This window comes from Solanum pennellii, chromosome 5 (genome assembly GCF_001406875.1).
Source record: "Solanum pennellii chromosome 5, SPENNV200".
Classification (NCBI taxonomy): domain Eukaryota; kingdom Viridiplantae; phylum Streptophyta; class Magnoliopsida; order Solanales; family Solanaceae; genus Solanum; species Solanum pennellii.
This window is the reverse complement of record NC_028641.1, coordinates 4,983,488-5,000,004: the sequence shown is the minus strand read 5'-3', so window position 1 is coordinate 5,000,004 and position 16,517 is coordinate 4,983,488. Positions and strand designations below refer to the sequence as shown.

The 16,517-nt window shown below is 31.5% G+C and overlaps 1 protein-coding gene across 1 annotated transcript; it reads right to left on the bottom strand.

Moving 5' to 3' along the window:
- Positions 1 to 1,043: 1,043 nt before the first annotated feature.
- Positions 1,044 to 10,249, bottom strand: LOC107018708 (inorganic pyrophosphatase TTM2-like). The gene is made up of 12 exons (XM_015219257.2): positions 10,107 to 10,249; positions 7,529 to 7,890; positions 6,781 to 6,895; positions 5,596 to 5,791; positions 5,403 to 5,516; positions 5,089 to 5,262; positions 3,771 to 3,965; positions 3,072 to 3,194; positions 2,877 to 2,998; positions 2,044 to 2,155; positions 1,667 to 1,942; positions 1,044 to 1,523 (listed from the first exon to the last, which is right to left on the bottom strand). The coding sequence occupies exons 2-12, from the start codon at positions 7,860 to 7,862 to the stop codon at positions 1,323 to 1,325; spliced, it is 1,962 nt and encodes a 653-aa protein (XP_015074743.1). The 5' UTR covers positions 7,863 to 7,890; positions 10,107 to 10,249; the 3' UTR covers positions 1,044 to 1,322.
- Between the last annotated feature and the right edge of the window lie 6,268 nt (positions 10,250 to 16,517).

The window sequence follows — 16,517 nt, the reverse complement described above, 5'->3', positions numbered from 1 at the left end:
GGAGTCACGTCAGCTGTGGATATAGACTAGGCTATAAGGAACCAAAACTAGCTGTCACTCCACCAGTTGTCGGAGATGTAAGGATTGATTCTTTTTAAATGTAATATAATATTTTTTTTAAATATATTATTTCATATATACTACTTTATTTTCAAATTAATATATTTTGTATAATTTTCATCAATAATAAAATTTTATTTTATTATTAATTTTCATTATAAAGAATTACACAAATTAAAATGATAAGATTAAAAATTTAATTTAAAAAAAAATAAAAATGCAATACATAACATAATATTTTAAATACCCCGTACAAGATAAAATACAATACATAACATAATAATTAATTCGCGATGAAACAAGAATCACATCGAAAAGATTTGGAACGTCCACTCGGAGTTCTGCAATTATTGCAAGACCATCACATTTTTGGAAAAAAAATAGCTACATGATATAATGACTTCATGTATTATACTACACCACGTGATAATTGAGGATGAACGTATTCTTAATGCACTAATTCAAGATGTCAAATAGGCTCCTACTCCAACGACAGAAATGGCGGTAGATGAAAATCTTCGCTTTGAATATTTTTTAGCTAGACATAATAAAATTAAGGACAAAAATGCTCATTTTGAACTCCGTAATGCATTAATAGAGCATTTATGGGAGCAACATAATAATTTTGAATAGTAAATGTTGATGTAATCGTATTTCACTTTTATTTGAATTTGTTAATTAATTTATATATCATATAATATATTCGTGCAATTTATGATACTTAAAATTTAAAATAAAATATAATTTATATTCAATAAGAAAATTGAAAAAATAAAATTTTACATCACATGATAATTATATAAAGTAATTATTGAAAAAAAAGAAATAAATGTCCATATTATGAAATAAGAAAATAAAAATGAGATAGAAATAATAATACAATATTGAAAAGATAGAAAAAGATTCTTTTTTTTAAAAAAGTAAAATAAAGAATTCAGTTGATATTGATTGTCTGAAAAAATAGAAAACTCTAAAATGAAGAGTTGGAAACTAAGGCAAAGGGAAACTTGCAATGTAACTTGTACAATATGTATTGAAAAGAGAGTTTTAATCAAAGAAACCCCACAACTTGCTGCCTTGTTTGTTTGACAAAGCTCAACTGGGAAATAGAAAGCATAAACCTGCCCTCCTTAACCCAAAACACATGAACACTAGTCTACCTCTACTCCGATCGAACATAGGCAAAATGCTTACTAGTATGGGGCTTATGAACTTGAAAGAAAAAAAGTTAAGGAGCATAGTTTTTACATCAGGAAGAAGAATCAGTTTCGGCTCCTAAACAGAAACAGCCCCAATCCACTTACTGCTAAGGTCACAACGAGAGGTACTCTGATCGAATTTAGATCACTTCTCTTGCTTGTTCTGGCTTGTCGTGATTGTTCTCCCAGTCTCTCGCGAAGAAGATTGCTAAGGCTGTCTAACTGATGCATAATTTGGCGTTGTCCACGTGCCACGTTAGATAGCTGTGAAGATGGTCAATGCAAAGGGAAAAATAACTTAGTTATCAAACTTTCTGCAGTAATGGATTCCATCAGAGGAATAAAAGAAGACGAAGATGATTGATTAAACATAGGTCTGCATGGCGAAAGCATGGTGAAATATGTACCTCTTCCATCAGATTGGACTCCTTTGGGATTAGCAAAGAGGAGGAGGATGAATTTGGCATAATGGATCCTGTCAAGGAACCATTTCCTAAACCAGATATGAAGTAAGAAGTTGGGCCGGATCCATTACAAGCTTCGGCTTGCAAAGCCAGACTTTGTGTGCTCGGAGAAGTTCTTTTTTTGGTTAACTTGGAATTAAGCTCTTCCATTTTAGATGTAAAATCATCCATCCGATCATTCAAGGTAGATATTTGTTCCGATAAATGTGTAACAGCTCCCTTATGAAACAAGGACAACAAACATGAAGGGTAAATCTCCAGAATTGCCATGAAATGGTGAAAAGAGCTTGAATATATTTCATTGTTGCTAAATGTAAAACCTGATTTGCTAATGTTGCTGAATCAGTGTTTCTGTCATCAAACCTCTGACTATCAGTATCAATCTTGGACAGATTTTTCTCTCTGTGATTTGCGTACGAATGGGACAATCCACTGCAAAAACAAAAAGAAGCCGATCAAGAACAAATCGACTTGACAACAGAATTTTTCCAGGACGAGATAGAATCTCATCCGCTGCAGTTCGCACCCATCCCCACACCACCCTTATGAGGTTTTCCCAATAAGGATGGAGATCCATGCAAGTTCCATAAAACTTCAGATTTAAGATTAATGACTTGCTTATATACAAACCATAAGGAGTTCAAGAACTAAACAAACAAGTCAATATCTGAGAGCAATCTATTCAACCTACACATCAAACACGATGACAAATAGACACGTATACACATAAGGTCGTGTGTATCAAAATATGCATGAATACAAGTAAGGTGAGAGTGTGAGACTATCATTTTTCTTCATCTCTTTTCTCCCGTAACTCCTGCAGCCACATTTGTATGTCCAAACCATAGGTTAATCAAGTGTGCAGTGTACTGTGTGCTAATTAGGGCTGACAAAACTCCTCAGTATTCACCTGCAAGACTCTCCTCTTGCTTTCCCTCTTTGTTAGAGGAGGATATTTTCCAATAATACATCGGGTGGAAGCAATGTAAAAAAACTAAGCAGCCTTCTATTAATGCCATTGAACCACAAGTAATTATTGGCATGTAGAGATATTTTTCAGTTTATTGATAAAATCCATCGTTTGACACCGTTGTTTATGCAAAAAAATTAATGCAATACTAGTCAATAGGGAAAAAAATGGATAGACAAGTACCTTCTTAAATTCTTATTTCTCCATGCTACTCTCTCTGCTGAGGCTCGAGAGAGAGCTTCTTTTGGGCTGGAGACGAGATCTTCATCTAAGCTAAGCTTCGTTTTCAAATCATCTGGTAGTGCCTGCAATAAATCTACTAAGTGATAGAAAGCCATTATAGCACATAAAGAATAAAATCTGTGGAAGCTAGCATACCATAACTTCATTCACAAGCTTCTCTAGCTGTATTTGCTCAATATATGTACGCGGAGTGTATGAACCCTCCAGTCCCAGCTGATCAGCAACAGATTTTACAATAAGGCGATCTCTTCCTTGGACCTAGGTAAAGTTAAGAAAGTCTAGCATATTAGAAGTTCAAAATAACCAGTCAATCTGAATTATTAAGTATCAACAAGGAGAACAATTCTCAAGCAGTGGACATTGAAGGCTTAAAATAACACACCCAGCAGTTATTTTCTCCATAGTTGATGATTTAAAAAAATCAGAAGCTACAAAATGAATGGTTTTACTCTTCTTCAAGATTAAAGAGAGAAATAAATACGCAGCTTACTTTTCATTAAGGTTACCAATATAAAGATTTTGCAGTTAGACAATCATTATCATGCAGAAACCACTAGAGATAATAGATAAAACTGCTATGCCTTGAGAACTAATGCAACTTTCAACCTTTCCAATTTTATGAATTAAATCATTTGATAGTGAGGCATTGGGTCCCCTGATGACGGAATAATTATGATAATTCATGCAATAGAAACTTAAACCAAAAGGACCTTAGCAAATTATCAAGGATTGCTTTCTAGTTTAACATCATTGCCAACAGATGCTAACAGAAATGACAAGATTTTAGCATATATATATATTAGCAAGGAGGAGAGAGTGAAACAAGTCTACTACCTGAACATAATGCCGGTTCAGTTGCTCTAGCCAATCAATTTTCACACAAACCTTTTCATCAGAAAATACATGACTACTTCTTTTGAGTATTGTCGCAATTGTGTATCCCAAAGCCATCAATCCACCAAGAAGCTTCACACTAACTTCAAAACTGATTCTTGGTGATATGACAAATGGAGAATCAGTTACCCACTCCTACAATTCAAAACCAGTTTAAGCTATCACCATCAGAACTTTAGTAAAGCAGCTCTTTACAGGTACACATACTTCCAGGAAAATTAGCTGGTCAAGAAAAGTTGATATACCCAAGCCCAACCAGATGAAAAAATAAAATAAATAAACATGGAGTAGAAATACTTATATTGACCACTAAATCCTGAAGTCTCTCATAAAAGATATAATCCCAAGAAATAATCAGGACGCAAACAAAAATGGAGACTGAAGCTACCAGATGCACAACATTTCAAGATATTACAATGTTCATAGTAGGACAGCAGGCAGGATAATTTTAGTTTAAGATCTCTACTATAATTAGCTTCTTCTATAGATTTGATGAATTCACTTCTACAAGATCTCAATTTATTCTAAAACAAGAGGAAATTGTCTGATTATCAAATTGTAGAAAGACAAAAGAGAGAGTGAGCGGAAGATATTCCTCCTGTTGGTACTTGACGTCAACTAAAGGAATATAAGGTTAAGAATGAAACAAAAATCATCTTTACACCACCTACATTGAGTTGTAATATGGCATTTCCCTACAAGAAACAGAGTTATTTAAGAATGATTAAGTTATAGCTTCTTCAACACATGATGCAATTCATCTTGCTACATGACTAAGACTGGCCATATAAGTCCATTATACGCTTGTAATGCAAGCTTCACAAGTTGAGTAAAAGCACCAAGCTATCTTACTTCCCTACATGCAATATAGACGTTCTTCCATTGTCTCCTAGATTGAGCCAACCAAGAGGATTTTTATCAACCATTCAGGTATACATTGAGAGCTTTTTCTCAGGTTGACTTTATTAACTCTAGAATTAGGCTTGACTTGGAAATTAGCCCCTGCTGGTATTTCAAGATAAAAAATGCAGGTAACATTATAGGAGAATAGTGTTCCCCAAAAACTTTAACATTTCAAGTGTTTCAAGAAAATGAATAGTAATATGCACACAACTATTAAAAGTTTAATTGGGAGAATAACAGACTGTCATCAGTAGGCTACATAGTAAAGCCAAAATGGCCTAGCAAACAGAGGTACTTTTTAACAGTTGGTCATTATTTTCTCAAAAAGTATTGTATCAATATAAAAGAGACAAACCTCAAACATGAGACTGTACTTTCCATCTTTATTTCTCATCCTCAGATATGATTGGCATGTCTCTGGATCTTCACCAGGTGGCAGAAGGTATATGTCGTAAGTTTGCTCCGTACTTTCAGTGTGTTCTTCAGATAATGCAGACTTGATTTGATCGACTTGCACATCCCTAAAAGACTAAAGGAACAAGCGATTAGATAAACCCTTTTTCTTTGTTTTAGTAGTTATTGATGACTTTAATTAAGTAATTTGTCTTTTATCATTGTAATTTTCCATGACTGCAAACCAGTAGTAGTATGAACTTCTAATATCCTTACCTTTAAAATGTATGTAGGACTCTGAAATCCAGTAAATGGATTAAATTTGTTGATAATTTTTATATGTGCAGTCTTGAGATCAGGTTCAATAAAAGCCTTGTACATTGGATAAACCTGCACAAGACATCATCGTTGGATAGTCAGTAAAGAGAGTGTCAAGTTTATTTTAGCCAAAATTATAGAGGAAACAAACCGTTTCAGATATTTGATGGATTATCTCCGAGGGTTCCTGCCCGGCACGCTGTATATCCCGTAAAACCCTTTTGACAAGATCAAAGTGAACCCCACCTGTCACAGATACGCGAAGATCCAGAAAAGGCCGCAACTTTTCACTCAAAGCATAGATACCCTCAATAATCAAAATGCGTGAGCTAGGTACTTCAAGAATCCTGCAGTAAACTTAATGTTGTAAGTTCAGATCATATACTAATATGCAACACATCTTAGATAATTAAAAGAAAATAAAAAAAGGCATCTCCAACTTTGAGCCTGAAGGGCAGAAAAACCGACATCAGCAAAGAAATTGTCAGAGGGATAGATCATCCAAGATAAGGGGACCACAGACTACTTCTAAACTGAAGCATTGGACAAGAAAAGAAGAGCAATGCAGGTCTCATTAAAAAGAAGAGAACGACCAGATAACTGTGTAATGACAGAACTCCAAATAGATGAAGAATCTGCCATCCTGATGCCAATTAAATAGATTAGTAGTCTAAAGAACAAGATCCTTCTGAGTAGACCACCGAGAAAAAAACCCAAGCAAAATAAAACTTGTGTACACCTCAACTATTCTACCGGGTACCTCTCACCAACACATGTATTGGGTAACTCTATCCACCAAGCTTAGGCATAGGCAGATGGGAAGAACTTATCTGGTGCTTTTGTCTTTGTGGGAATTTGAACCCTGATCTTCAAGATTGGCACAAACTTCATTGATCACTAGACATACCTTTAGGTCTAGAATACCATAAAGTAAATGTTTCAAAGATGAACAAGTCATGAGATCCACAGGTAGTGACATGGTCTTAATTGTGTCACATTTAGATATGCCAATTCAACAGTTAAGTTTCTGTTTTGAATCAGAGCAATGAAGAGCCTAGTTAGTATTTCTCCAAAGATGTCATTGATTTATTTTTTCTTTCTTCATGTAATAGAACACAAAATTATAAACAACCCAAGGTCTGAAGGTATTAGTCATTTAAGCATTCAAACATAAAATTTCTGGAGCAAACAGGCAATAAACTTGCAGTGGTTTCGAGTAGCAGCTTGTATGAAAAATGACAACATGCACATATAAGTATAGAATATTACATGAATAAATGACAACATGCACATATAAGTATAGAACATTACATGAATAAGAAGCAAGGAGCTGAACCTGTATCCTATGCGAGAGCTAGATTTGAAATCATATATGGGAACCTCAGCCGGCTTCCCGGCCTTTAGATCATTGATGTTTTTCAGCAATGTATCGTAGTCTGTAAGTCGTGGATCTGTTTCAAAAGAAAAAACAGACCTGGTAAAGTACAAATCGTCTAGTCTTAAGTTATTCCACAAGTACAAATGACACCAGTGTCAGGGTAAACCAATAAAAAAAGAAATCAGCTAAGAGGAAATTGGAGATCTCATCCCAGATTCTTTCACGGAATGTTTTCTAATATTGAATATGTATGTTCCACGATTCAAAGAGGCACCCTCCTCAATCTAGTGCATTGTTGAGATTCAACAAATGAAAGATTTACCAATATACTATGGTTCTAGCAACTCTTGATCATATGTTTGGTGTTACCAAAACTTAAAAAGATCAAACCAATAGCCAAAAGAGGACAACTCTCTATTCAGTAGATTTTGTAACATATTTACAATGGCCTTCCCAAGGAAAAAAGAAAAAGGACACATAGAGGTCTGTAAGAACTCAAAGTGCCAACTTTGTCAAGAAAATGCAAAGTAGATTCCCTAAAATATTCAACAATTAGGAGCTTCAAAAACATATGAGCCTCCTTGTCCCTGAAACTGGTGGGGAATTGAAATTTTAAGCCAGAGAATAAAATGCAAGTGAAGTCCCCTTTTGTTAACATCTTTCTGTACACACTCAATAAAATAAGAAACGAGGTATTCATTCTTACCATCAAAGTTTCCATCAACTATTCGACTAGCATCATTGTAATTATCCATTGAGATAACTGCAACACTTGGCATGAAGCTGAGTATTTTCTCCGTAAACACAGTCTTTCCTGCTCCGGAGGGACCAGCAACACCAAGTATTATCAATCCTTCATTCTTTTGAACCAACAACTGGCACGCACGGATTACAACAAAGAAACCTTTCTCAAATGACAAATTATCAGGTATCGAGATGATTTCATATCGATCACAGTTCTTTCTCTTGACTAGTTGAACTTGGTCCTTTAAGAGACCAGCTCTCCGAGTAGCTTCTCCATTACTAGTATCTTTAGGCATTTGGAATAAACACGTAGTAAATTATCCTCTGAAATTACAAAAATAAGCCATATAAAGATCAGAATGAGAATATAAAAGATCCAGAATAAAAAGATATGCCAAAATGATCAATTCACAATCATGGACCTGGCAGAGTTTCTTATCTAATATTGACATACTGAAGATAAATTACTGCAAGCATTACAACACAGCACATAATTGTTATTAACCTCCAGAATCTCTCGCAAGAAGAAGCAACCCTGATTTTTCTATTCTTGTGATTGCTTAAATTTTCATTTAAGCAAGTTCTCTCACAAATTACACATCAAAATCACAGTGTCTTGTAAAAACTGTCTGTTAGGTGAATTAACTTGAACTCTCCAATGACTTAGTTGCATCAATGAGACTGGATAAGCAGAGAAGAGAAGCTATAATATAATGCTATAGCAGATATTAAGTTCTCTTTTGCAGCACAGAAACACTTGGAGAAAGGATTAAAGCACCATCAACACGAACGACCACTCAAGTACAAAGATTGTTGTCATCCGTGATTAAAAATATAGCATGTAACCCAAATGACCCAAGAAATCATCCTCCAGGATTGTCTTCGTCATCGCAACTAAAATGGGAACGCTTCACAGCTCAGTCACTTATTTCCTAAGATAAAAGAGGTCTATGATGGATTTTGTAGTTTCTTAGCTTTAATGCAGACAGACTCGGCCTTTTTATGAATAGGACGGAGTTTGCCATATAAGGTTAAACTTACTTCTGCATACTATGAAGTAGGCTAGTATTGTTATTAATAAGTTACTCGTCAGTTCAGACTCAAATAGTAATGCTGTCCTACAGAATTCCTATTTAAGAACCACACATCTGTTGATCTTGATGCAATTATCAAGGAGCAAAACGCAGACATTTTCCTGCAAGCTCCCATACCAAAAAAGATTAGAACTTTTTAAATAAAGACAAATCTTTAAGACCGACAACACCGAAAAACAGGATCAGTTTGATTTTCCAATAGATTCACTAAACATTAAATTGAAAATTCAAGTTCCTGGTAGTTATCTCATATCTGAATCCCCTATAATCTCCATCAAGACAAATCTTTAAGACCGACAACACCGAAAAACAGGATCAGTTTGATTTTCCAATAGATTCACTAAACATTAAATTGAAAATTCAAGTTCCTGGCATTTATATCATATCTGAATCCCCTATAATCTCCATCAAGACAAATCTTTAAGACCGACAACACCGAAAAACAGGATCAGTTTGATTTTCCAATAGATTCACAAAACATTAATTGAAAATTCAAGTTCCTGGCAGTTATCTCATATCTGAATCCCCTATAATCTCCATCAAGACAAATCTTTAAGACCGACAACACCGAAAAACAGGATCAGTTTGATTTTCCAATAGATTCACTTAACATTAAATTGAAAATTCAAGTTCCTGGCAATTATCTCATATTTGAATCCCCTATAATTTCCATTAAGACAAATCTGTAAGACCGACAACACCGAAAAACAGGATCAGTTTTATTTTCCAATAGATTCACTAAACATTAAATTGAAAATTCAAGTTCCTGGCAATTATCTCATATCTGAATCCCCTATGATCTCCATTAAGACAAATCTTTAAGACCGACAACACCGAAAAACAGGATCAGTTTGATTTTCCAATAGATTCACTAAACATTAAATTGAAAATTCAAGTTCCTGGCAGTTATCTCATATCTGAATCCCCTATAATCTCCATCCATAACCTAATAAACACAGCCATCAATGTTAGTTAAAATTGAATAAAAGAGCCATCTTCAATCAAACCAGAATTCACATACAACTGATATTAAAAGTGCAGGAGCAAAGCAAACTAGAACCCTCCCCCAATTAAAAATCCCCCCTTTTCCCTCTTTCCAATTAACACATTGCAACTAAGAAACTCAATCCATTAAACACTACTAACAAAAAAGATTACACCTTTAACAAAACCAATTAATACCCAGATAAGAAACACTCAAATCCTCAGCAAAAAAACATTCTTTTTACATACCCTTTTAGATTCAATAGCTAAAAATGGCAAGTACTACAAAACAAGATAACCAACTTCAGCATTCAAGCAAACAAGCACAACTAATCAAGAAAATACAATGGGGGCCTCAAAAACAAAAAACGGGAAAACCCCACAACATATATGAGTTATAAAAAAAACAAAAAATTCAGACTAACTCCATTGTAGAACCTGAAAGAGCAAGAAAACACTGACCTATTATATGCTACAGTAAGGTTAACTGCAACTAAAGCTTACAAGCTTTTTTGGCCCTTTCTTCTACAAATGCAGAGAGGCTCAAATTTATATATATGTAATATTTATTTATTTTCCTTTTTTGCCCTTTTTATATTTTCTATTCTCTAGATTTTTGGAGATATTTTTGCTGTTATTATTATATGAAGAAAAGTGAATTTCCAGAAGTTTTTGGGAAATGGGAATTCTAGAGTTTTGCCACGGAATTGCATAGGGTAGAAGTCCACATAATTCATTATTTTTTTTTTTCCGCTCGGTGTTCGAAGCCCATATTGAAATTTCGCTTAATTTCGGATCGTTCTTTGAAAGGTTCATTCGAAGATGTTGCTCGCAACAAGATTTTTTTCATACGCAAACTCGAATCCAAGCGTGAAACACTCACAGCAGTAAACATCACAACTCATGTAGATATCTACAGAAATTTATTATTACTAGTAAATTTAGATGCGTAGATAATATTTTAAAATATTATTACCGAAAGATTTTTTAAAAATAATTTTTTTTACGTTTTGTTAGGTAAATATTAGGATAGTGTATCTTATATTCTTTTTGAACCTTTGTTTATAATATTACATTATAGATATTATTGTTGTCGTTGTGAAATAAATTTATTTTAAAATATATACTTTTGATTCTTTTTTTTACTAATGTATATGCATAAAATTTTTGGATTAATAAATGTTTTTCATAATTTAATTTAATTTTACTACTTATTATGTGATAATAATATAATAAGACTTTTGGGATTTCAAAGTTATTGCTCTATTAACATTAATGTGCAATTATAATAAAAATAATAATGAATTTTTTTTACCATAAAAGGTGTTTATAATTGTGGAGGAAAAAATAAAATTATACAGAATTATTAATTAGCGGCGACTTTCCGTAACGTACACGTAGTATAATTATGACGTAATGAGTGGCATGAATTTCATCATCCAATAAAAACATAAATAAACAATAATTTTAGAAAAATAAATAAAACTATAAAGAGAATATTAATTTGGTATAGTGGAATTTTTTATCAGTGATATTTATATTAAATTAATCGATATATTTATATGAATTAAATTTAATTATGATTGAATAATAATAATGAATTTCTTCCAGTTTTTTACTATTAAAGTTTAAAATCTATTATTAATGTTGAAGTATAAGAAGCTAAGAGTTCATAATTTATATTTAAATTTGGACATTGTAATACTCAAACAGATTCTTAATAGTAATTGGAAAGGTGTTTAATTTATTTTCAATCCTTTTATAGTGTGTTCAATTCAATTTTTGCAAGCAATTATACAATTATAATTTAAGTATATTTTTTATAATAAAAAAAACTATAGATTCTTAATATTTTAAACCGTTACTAAATAATTGAGGAAGAAGGTATGATTTTTTAAGGTTAATTTTAACAAATTAGAATCCAATTTTACTTTGTTAATGTAGTTTTCCTCCCTATTTTATTTAATTAAAAAAAACAAAATTACATATATTTTCATACTTTCCCTAAGTAGGTAATTATAATTTGTATTTATTACTCTTTTTCTAGTATTTGCAAAGATCCGAAGAAATGTATTTATATTAAAACAGAAGTTGCGAAAAAAAGATGAATTGTCTTCTAATCTTTATGTATTTAACTCAAGAAAACAAATACTTATATGGGGCGGGGGCCGCATGAGCGAGACGTGAATCTAAGTTTGGCGGATGGAAAACACATAAAAATATAATTCAGGAAAAAGCGGGATACATTAAAAATTTTGTGCGTTAAGCCTAACTCGTTCTTTACCCCTCCCCTTCCTTGCCAACCCCATTGTCATCCCTAAATTTTAATCTCAACTAGCAAGTAAGTGTTCCAAGTTTGAGAGTGTAGACGCATCTTCATTGTGTCTGTGTTGACACTCGACGCTAACGTGATATATAAATTTTGAAGGTATTTATATTTAATCATTTTGTAAGTTGATACTGACACGGAAATGAATTAAGACGTTTAGATATGTGTTTAAAAGTTAAAATGGTTACTTATCAATTAAAGCAAAATTTTATGTGTTATGTCTTAAATTTATTTTACACTAATATAAGGTTAAAAGATTATATAGAAATCACTTAAAATTCTCAATGCTAGTTACTAATATAATGTTAGTTATATAACTCATAAGATATATATATGATTTATTAGAGCAAAGTCAAATTACATTGAATGTGTAAAAAATGATCAGATGTAGCTGTTAGAACAAGTCAAGTCAAATTAATTAATTTTTCTTGTCTTAGATTATTTTATAAAATTTTAATGAAAAAAAGTGTGTAATTCAAGTCAAATGCACGTGAAGAGTGGAAATATAAATGGAAATTGGTGTTCAATTATTCTTTCAAATTATGAGTCTTGCACTTTTATAATAATGGGTTAATAAAGTTCTAGTTGAGAAAAAAATAATAATTATCATCTTCTTAATCAATAACTTAGAAGTTAGGATTACTATAAGTCTATAATAAATAAAAGGGACGAATCAATAAAATAATAAGTGATTTCATGTGAACTCAATAATTATATATGTATAGTATTAAAAGATTTGTTATCAAATAGTTATAATTATGCATCTGTAAACTCTATAGATAAAAACATTATAAATTTTAAATTCACTTTTAAAATAGATAAAGAATATCATGTGGCAAAAAAGTTCCTTAGAAAAGAGAAATATATCCACAATAAAAAAAAATTAGTGAGACTCCTTTATTTTTGATACTCTCAATTTTTATTTAATTTAAAAGGAAATTCATTTTATGATATTGGTGAATAAAATATGGAGAAGAATTCACAAGAATTAGGGAAGCACATAATTGCGTAAATTTTAAATCCACCTTTTCAGATATGCATTTTTTAAAAAAGAATTAAGGTACAAGTATATTGTAGACTATATATGACTGAAATCTCAGAGACACTTTAACTAAACTAAGGTCCTATTATTTCTGAGTTTATTTTTTTTAAAATAATTTTGTATACCTTTTGTCTTACGTGGCACACTCTGTAACATCACGAAATTGGAGCGCGTGATAGATATTTGAATGTCGCGTAAATCAAAAAGGTGCATAAAATTACAAAAAAAAATGAATTCGGGAAAATAATAGGACCTTAATTTAATTAAAATGTTTCACTGAAATTCGATAATGGTCTAGAGATACTCGTACATTTTCCATTTTTTATTGTCATCCTTTTGAGATATGTCAATTGTCAACCTATAACTAAAATATTAGCTTAGGCCATGGATATGATAACTCACATTGATGGAGTGGTCCAAAGGCATATATAGAGTCAAGTAGTTTACAAAATTGCATCTTCTTTCTTGTGCTACTTACATTAAAAATTTTAACATTTAAAATGTGGGAGTGAGAGCCTACAAAATTGCAACCATCTCTTCTTTCATGTACAAATACAAAAAAATGATTTAGTTGACATTAGGATAAAAATAATTTTTAATAACAATAATAAATTTAAATACTAATAAAGTATAAGCTAAATCTTTTATCGATATCAGTTAATTGTTATTGAATTCAATGTAGCAATGTGCTTTAGGAATATTTCCAAATAGTGTTAATTATTATTATTCTAGTTATTTTCTTTGTTTCAGTTATCTTATTACTTGATGGTAATACTGTTCGTTTCTCTATTATTTTCAAAATGATTTCCACATAACTATATTTCATTTTAAGTATATTTTAATATCCTTTACTTGAATCGATAGTTTATCATAAACAAAAATAAAATTTATATACACACTGCCCTTCTATGAATCTCATTTATATGATTACAATGTGTATCATATTGTGCACCATTGAATTATTAGTACATGATACACATATATCTCTTTATGTCAACTTCACAAATGTGAGGAACATGTCACCTCGTATTTCACATTTAATTTGTTTCTTTTCAATAATTAACAAACTCAAAAATACAAATTGAATTAATTATTAAAAATAATAATTGTCACAATCCATCTGGGGCCAATATTAACCATCAATCAATAGATTAACCTCAACAAAGAGTTGGAAACCTAAATAAGCCAAAAAAAAATAATAAAAAATAAAATAAGTCATCAAAATGTAAAAATGATTAAAATAAGTCACTATTTTAGTTAGTAACTAAAATAAGCTTAGTGGAAAAAAAAGTTTCACTTTATCCAATTTTTCGAACGTTTTTTCGTTAGTGTCATAACGTGTATTTTTAATGTATAATGGAATTTTTTCTTCCACTTTATAAAGTAAAACTTTTTCTTCCACTTTATAAAGTGGAACTTTTTATTACACTTTATAAGAGGAATATTTTTCACGTTTTGAAAAAAAATTTCAGTGTTGTCATACAATTATGTTGATTTGACATGTCATAAAACGGAAAAAATATTACACTATGTATTTTTATTTTTTTTATTTTGAAAAAACTTTCAATCTCTATTTAAGGTCGTTTCAAATGATTGATATCACCTACAACATAAAATCTTCTATATTTGTTCATTCAATCTCAAAAAAAATGTCTTCTACGCCTATAGTTAAAGTTTCAATTTATTGGGATGGCGGAATTATACATGACGGAAATACCGTTTATTATAATTGTCCTACCAAACACAATGCTAAATATCCAATTAATGTTCGATATCATAAATTCATTTCATCAATTTATAAAAGAATGGGTATAAACAGTACTGATTATAATTTGATTATAGTTGGAAAGTACCCTACTTCATTTTTATCATAAAGACAAGTTAATTTTGGAGAGTGGAATATCTATAATGACGAATCGTTGATCGACTTTTTGAGGGTTCCAAATGACTATACAACTTCACCATGTGAAGCTGAGGTTGTGTCTCTCTGCCACTGTAATGCAAGACTATACAACTTAATTAGTCCTCTGGACATTGCAATACTAGTACCAGCAGAATGAACAAAGCCTGACGATACGTCAACCTCTAATGCAGGCCTACCTATAAGCAATCTTCCATGCCGCATGTACCATAATCTATACCCTGCCCCACTAGTACCATCATTTACCTCAACAGCTAAACTCTGATGTCGATTACCCCAATCACGAAATATTTATCCATCATTTCAAGAACCTCTGGTCCAAGCCTCCTACGCTGATCATGCACGTGGTGGTTGGTTCCCCAACTAGGAATCACAGGTACATGCTGGGAATGACCAAACTGACGCATTACTCTATCAGGCGAGTGCACTTCAACAAGATAGCACAAATGTGAAACTTAAACACTTCATCATGACTTTGCCTCTGACTTTCAGCTCAAGTTAGTGTTTTTTGTTTAAACACTTCATCTTAAAGAACTCTCACAAAATCCAAAAAATTCAACTTTACTATACTATTCAAAATTCCAATCTCCTTTTTAATGTAAGGTCCAAAGTTGGACCATAGGAATATTTCTTTCATAATTTATTTCCAAATTTAATACAACATAAAGATTGAGCAACTAATCCTCTTATGAACTTCAATAATTATTCCACTAACAAGCAGAAACGAAATCTAAATTAGGAATACGGAAGAATGTTAAATCAACTCTTTTTTCTCCAATATTTTTACTATTCCATTGTAAAATAAAATCAAAATAATTTAAGAACATGTAAGTTATAATTTACTCCGTGAATCAGAATCATTAGGCAAAATGATACTATACTGACACAAGATGAGATAAATGAAACACATTCTAAGTAAAGAAAATATGAGATGTTAAAGAAATACCTAATTTATATAATTTGTAGGGACGGATTGTTATGTTGTCGGGTTGTGATACTCTAAAATTTTGATTTATTTAATGTGGGGCCGCTTCAATTGTCGGATTGGGACCATCAATGTTCATCTTCAAGTGTAAGCTTAGCCATGAAAGTGAAAGAAAGAAGAAGAAAAGGTGAAAAGGTAAAGTAATTTTCTATAAAGTGGAAGATTTTCTTCCACTTTATAAAGTGGAACTTTTTCTTCCACTTTATAAAGTGTAAGAAAAAGTTTCACTTTATAAAATGTAATTTTTTCTTACACTTTATAAAGTGTAAGAAAAAGTTTCGTTATACATTAAAAATACACGTTATGACACTAACGAAAAACGTTTAAAAAATTAGATAAAATGAAACTTTTTTTTCCACTAAGCTTATTTTAGTTACATTTTAGTTAGTAACTAAAATAGTAGCTTATTTTGATCATTTTTACATTTTTATTGCTTATTTAAGTTTCCAACTCTCAAACAAACCAATAAGTACTATAAGTAATTCTCTCATCATATTTTAATATTTAGAAAGAATATTGAAGTCATGATTTTTACATAAATTATGAATATATTACATTGTAATAATTACACCTATAGTTCTTTGGGTTTTTTTGAT

Excerpts from the sequence above, each read along its gene's own strand:
- LOC107018708 (XM_015219257.2), bottom strand. The coding sequence starts at position 7,862 with ATGCCTAAAGATACTAGTAATGGAGAAGCTACTCGGAGAGCTGGTCTC. Across the intron at positions 5,792-6,780 it reads AGCTCTCGCATAGGATACAG|GATTCTTGAAGTACCTAGCT; the intron begins GTTCAGCTCCTT and ends AGTTTACTGCAG. Across the intron at positions 5,263-5,402 it reads GTCCTACATACATTTTAAAG|TCTTTTAGGGATGTGCAAGT; the intron begins GTAAGGATATTA and ends TTGTTCCTTTAG.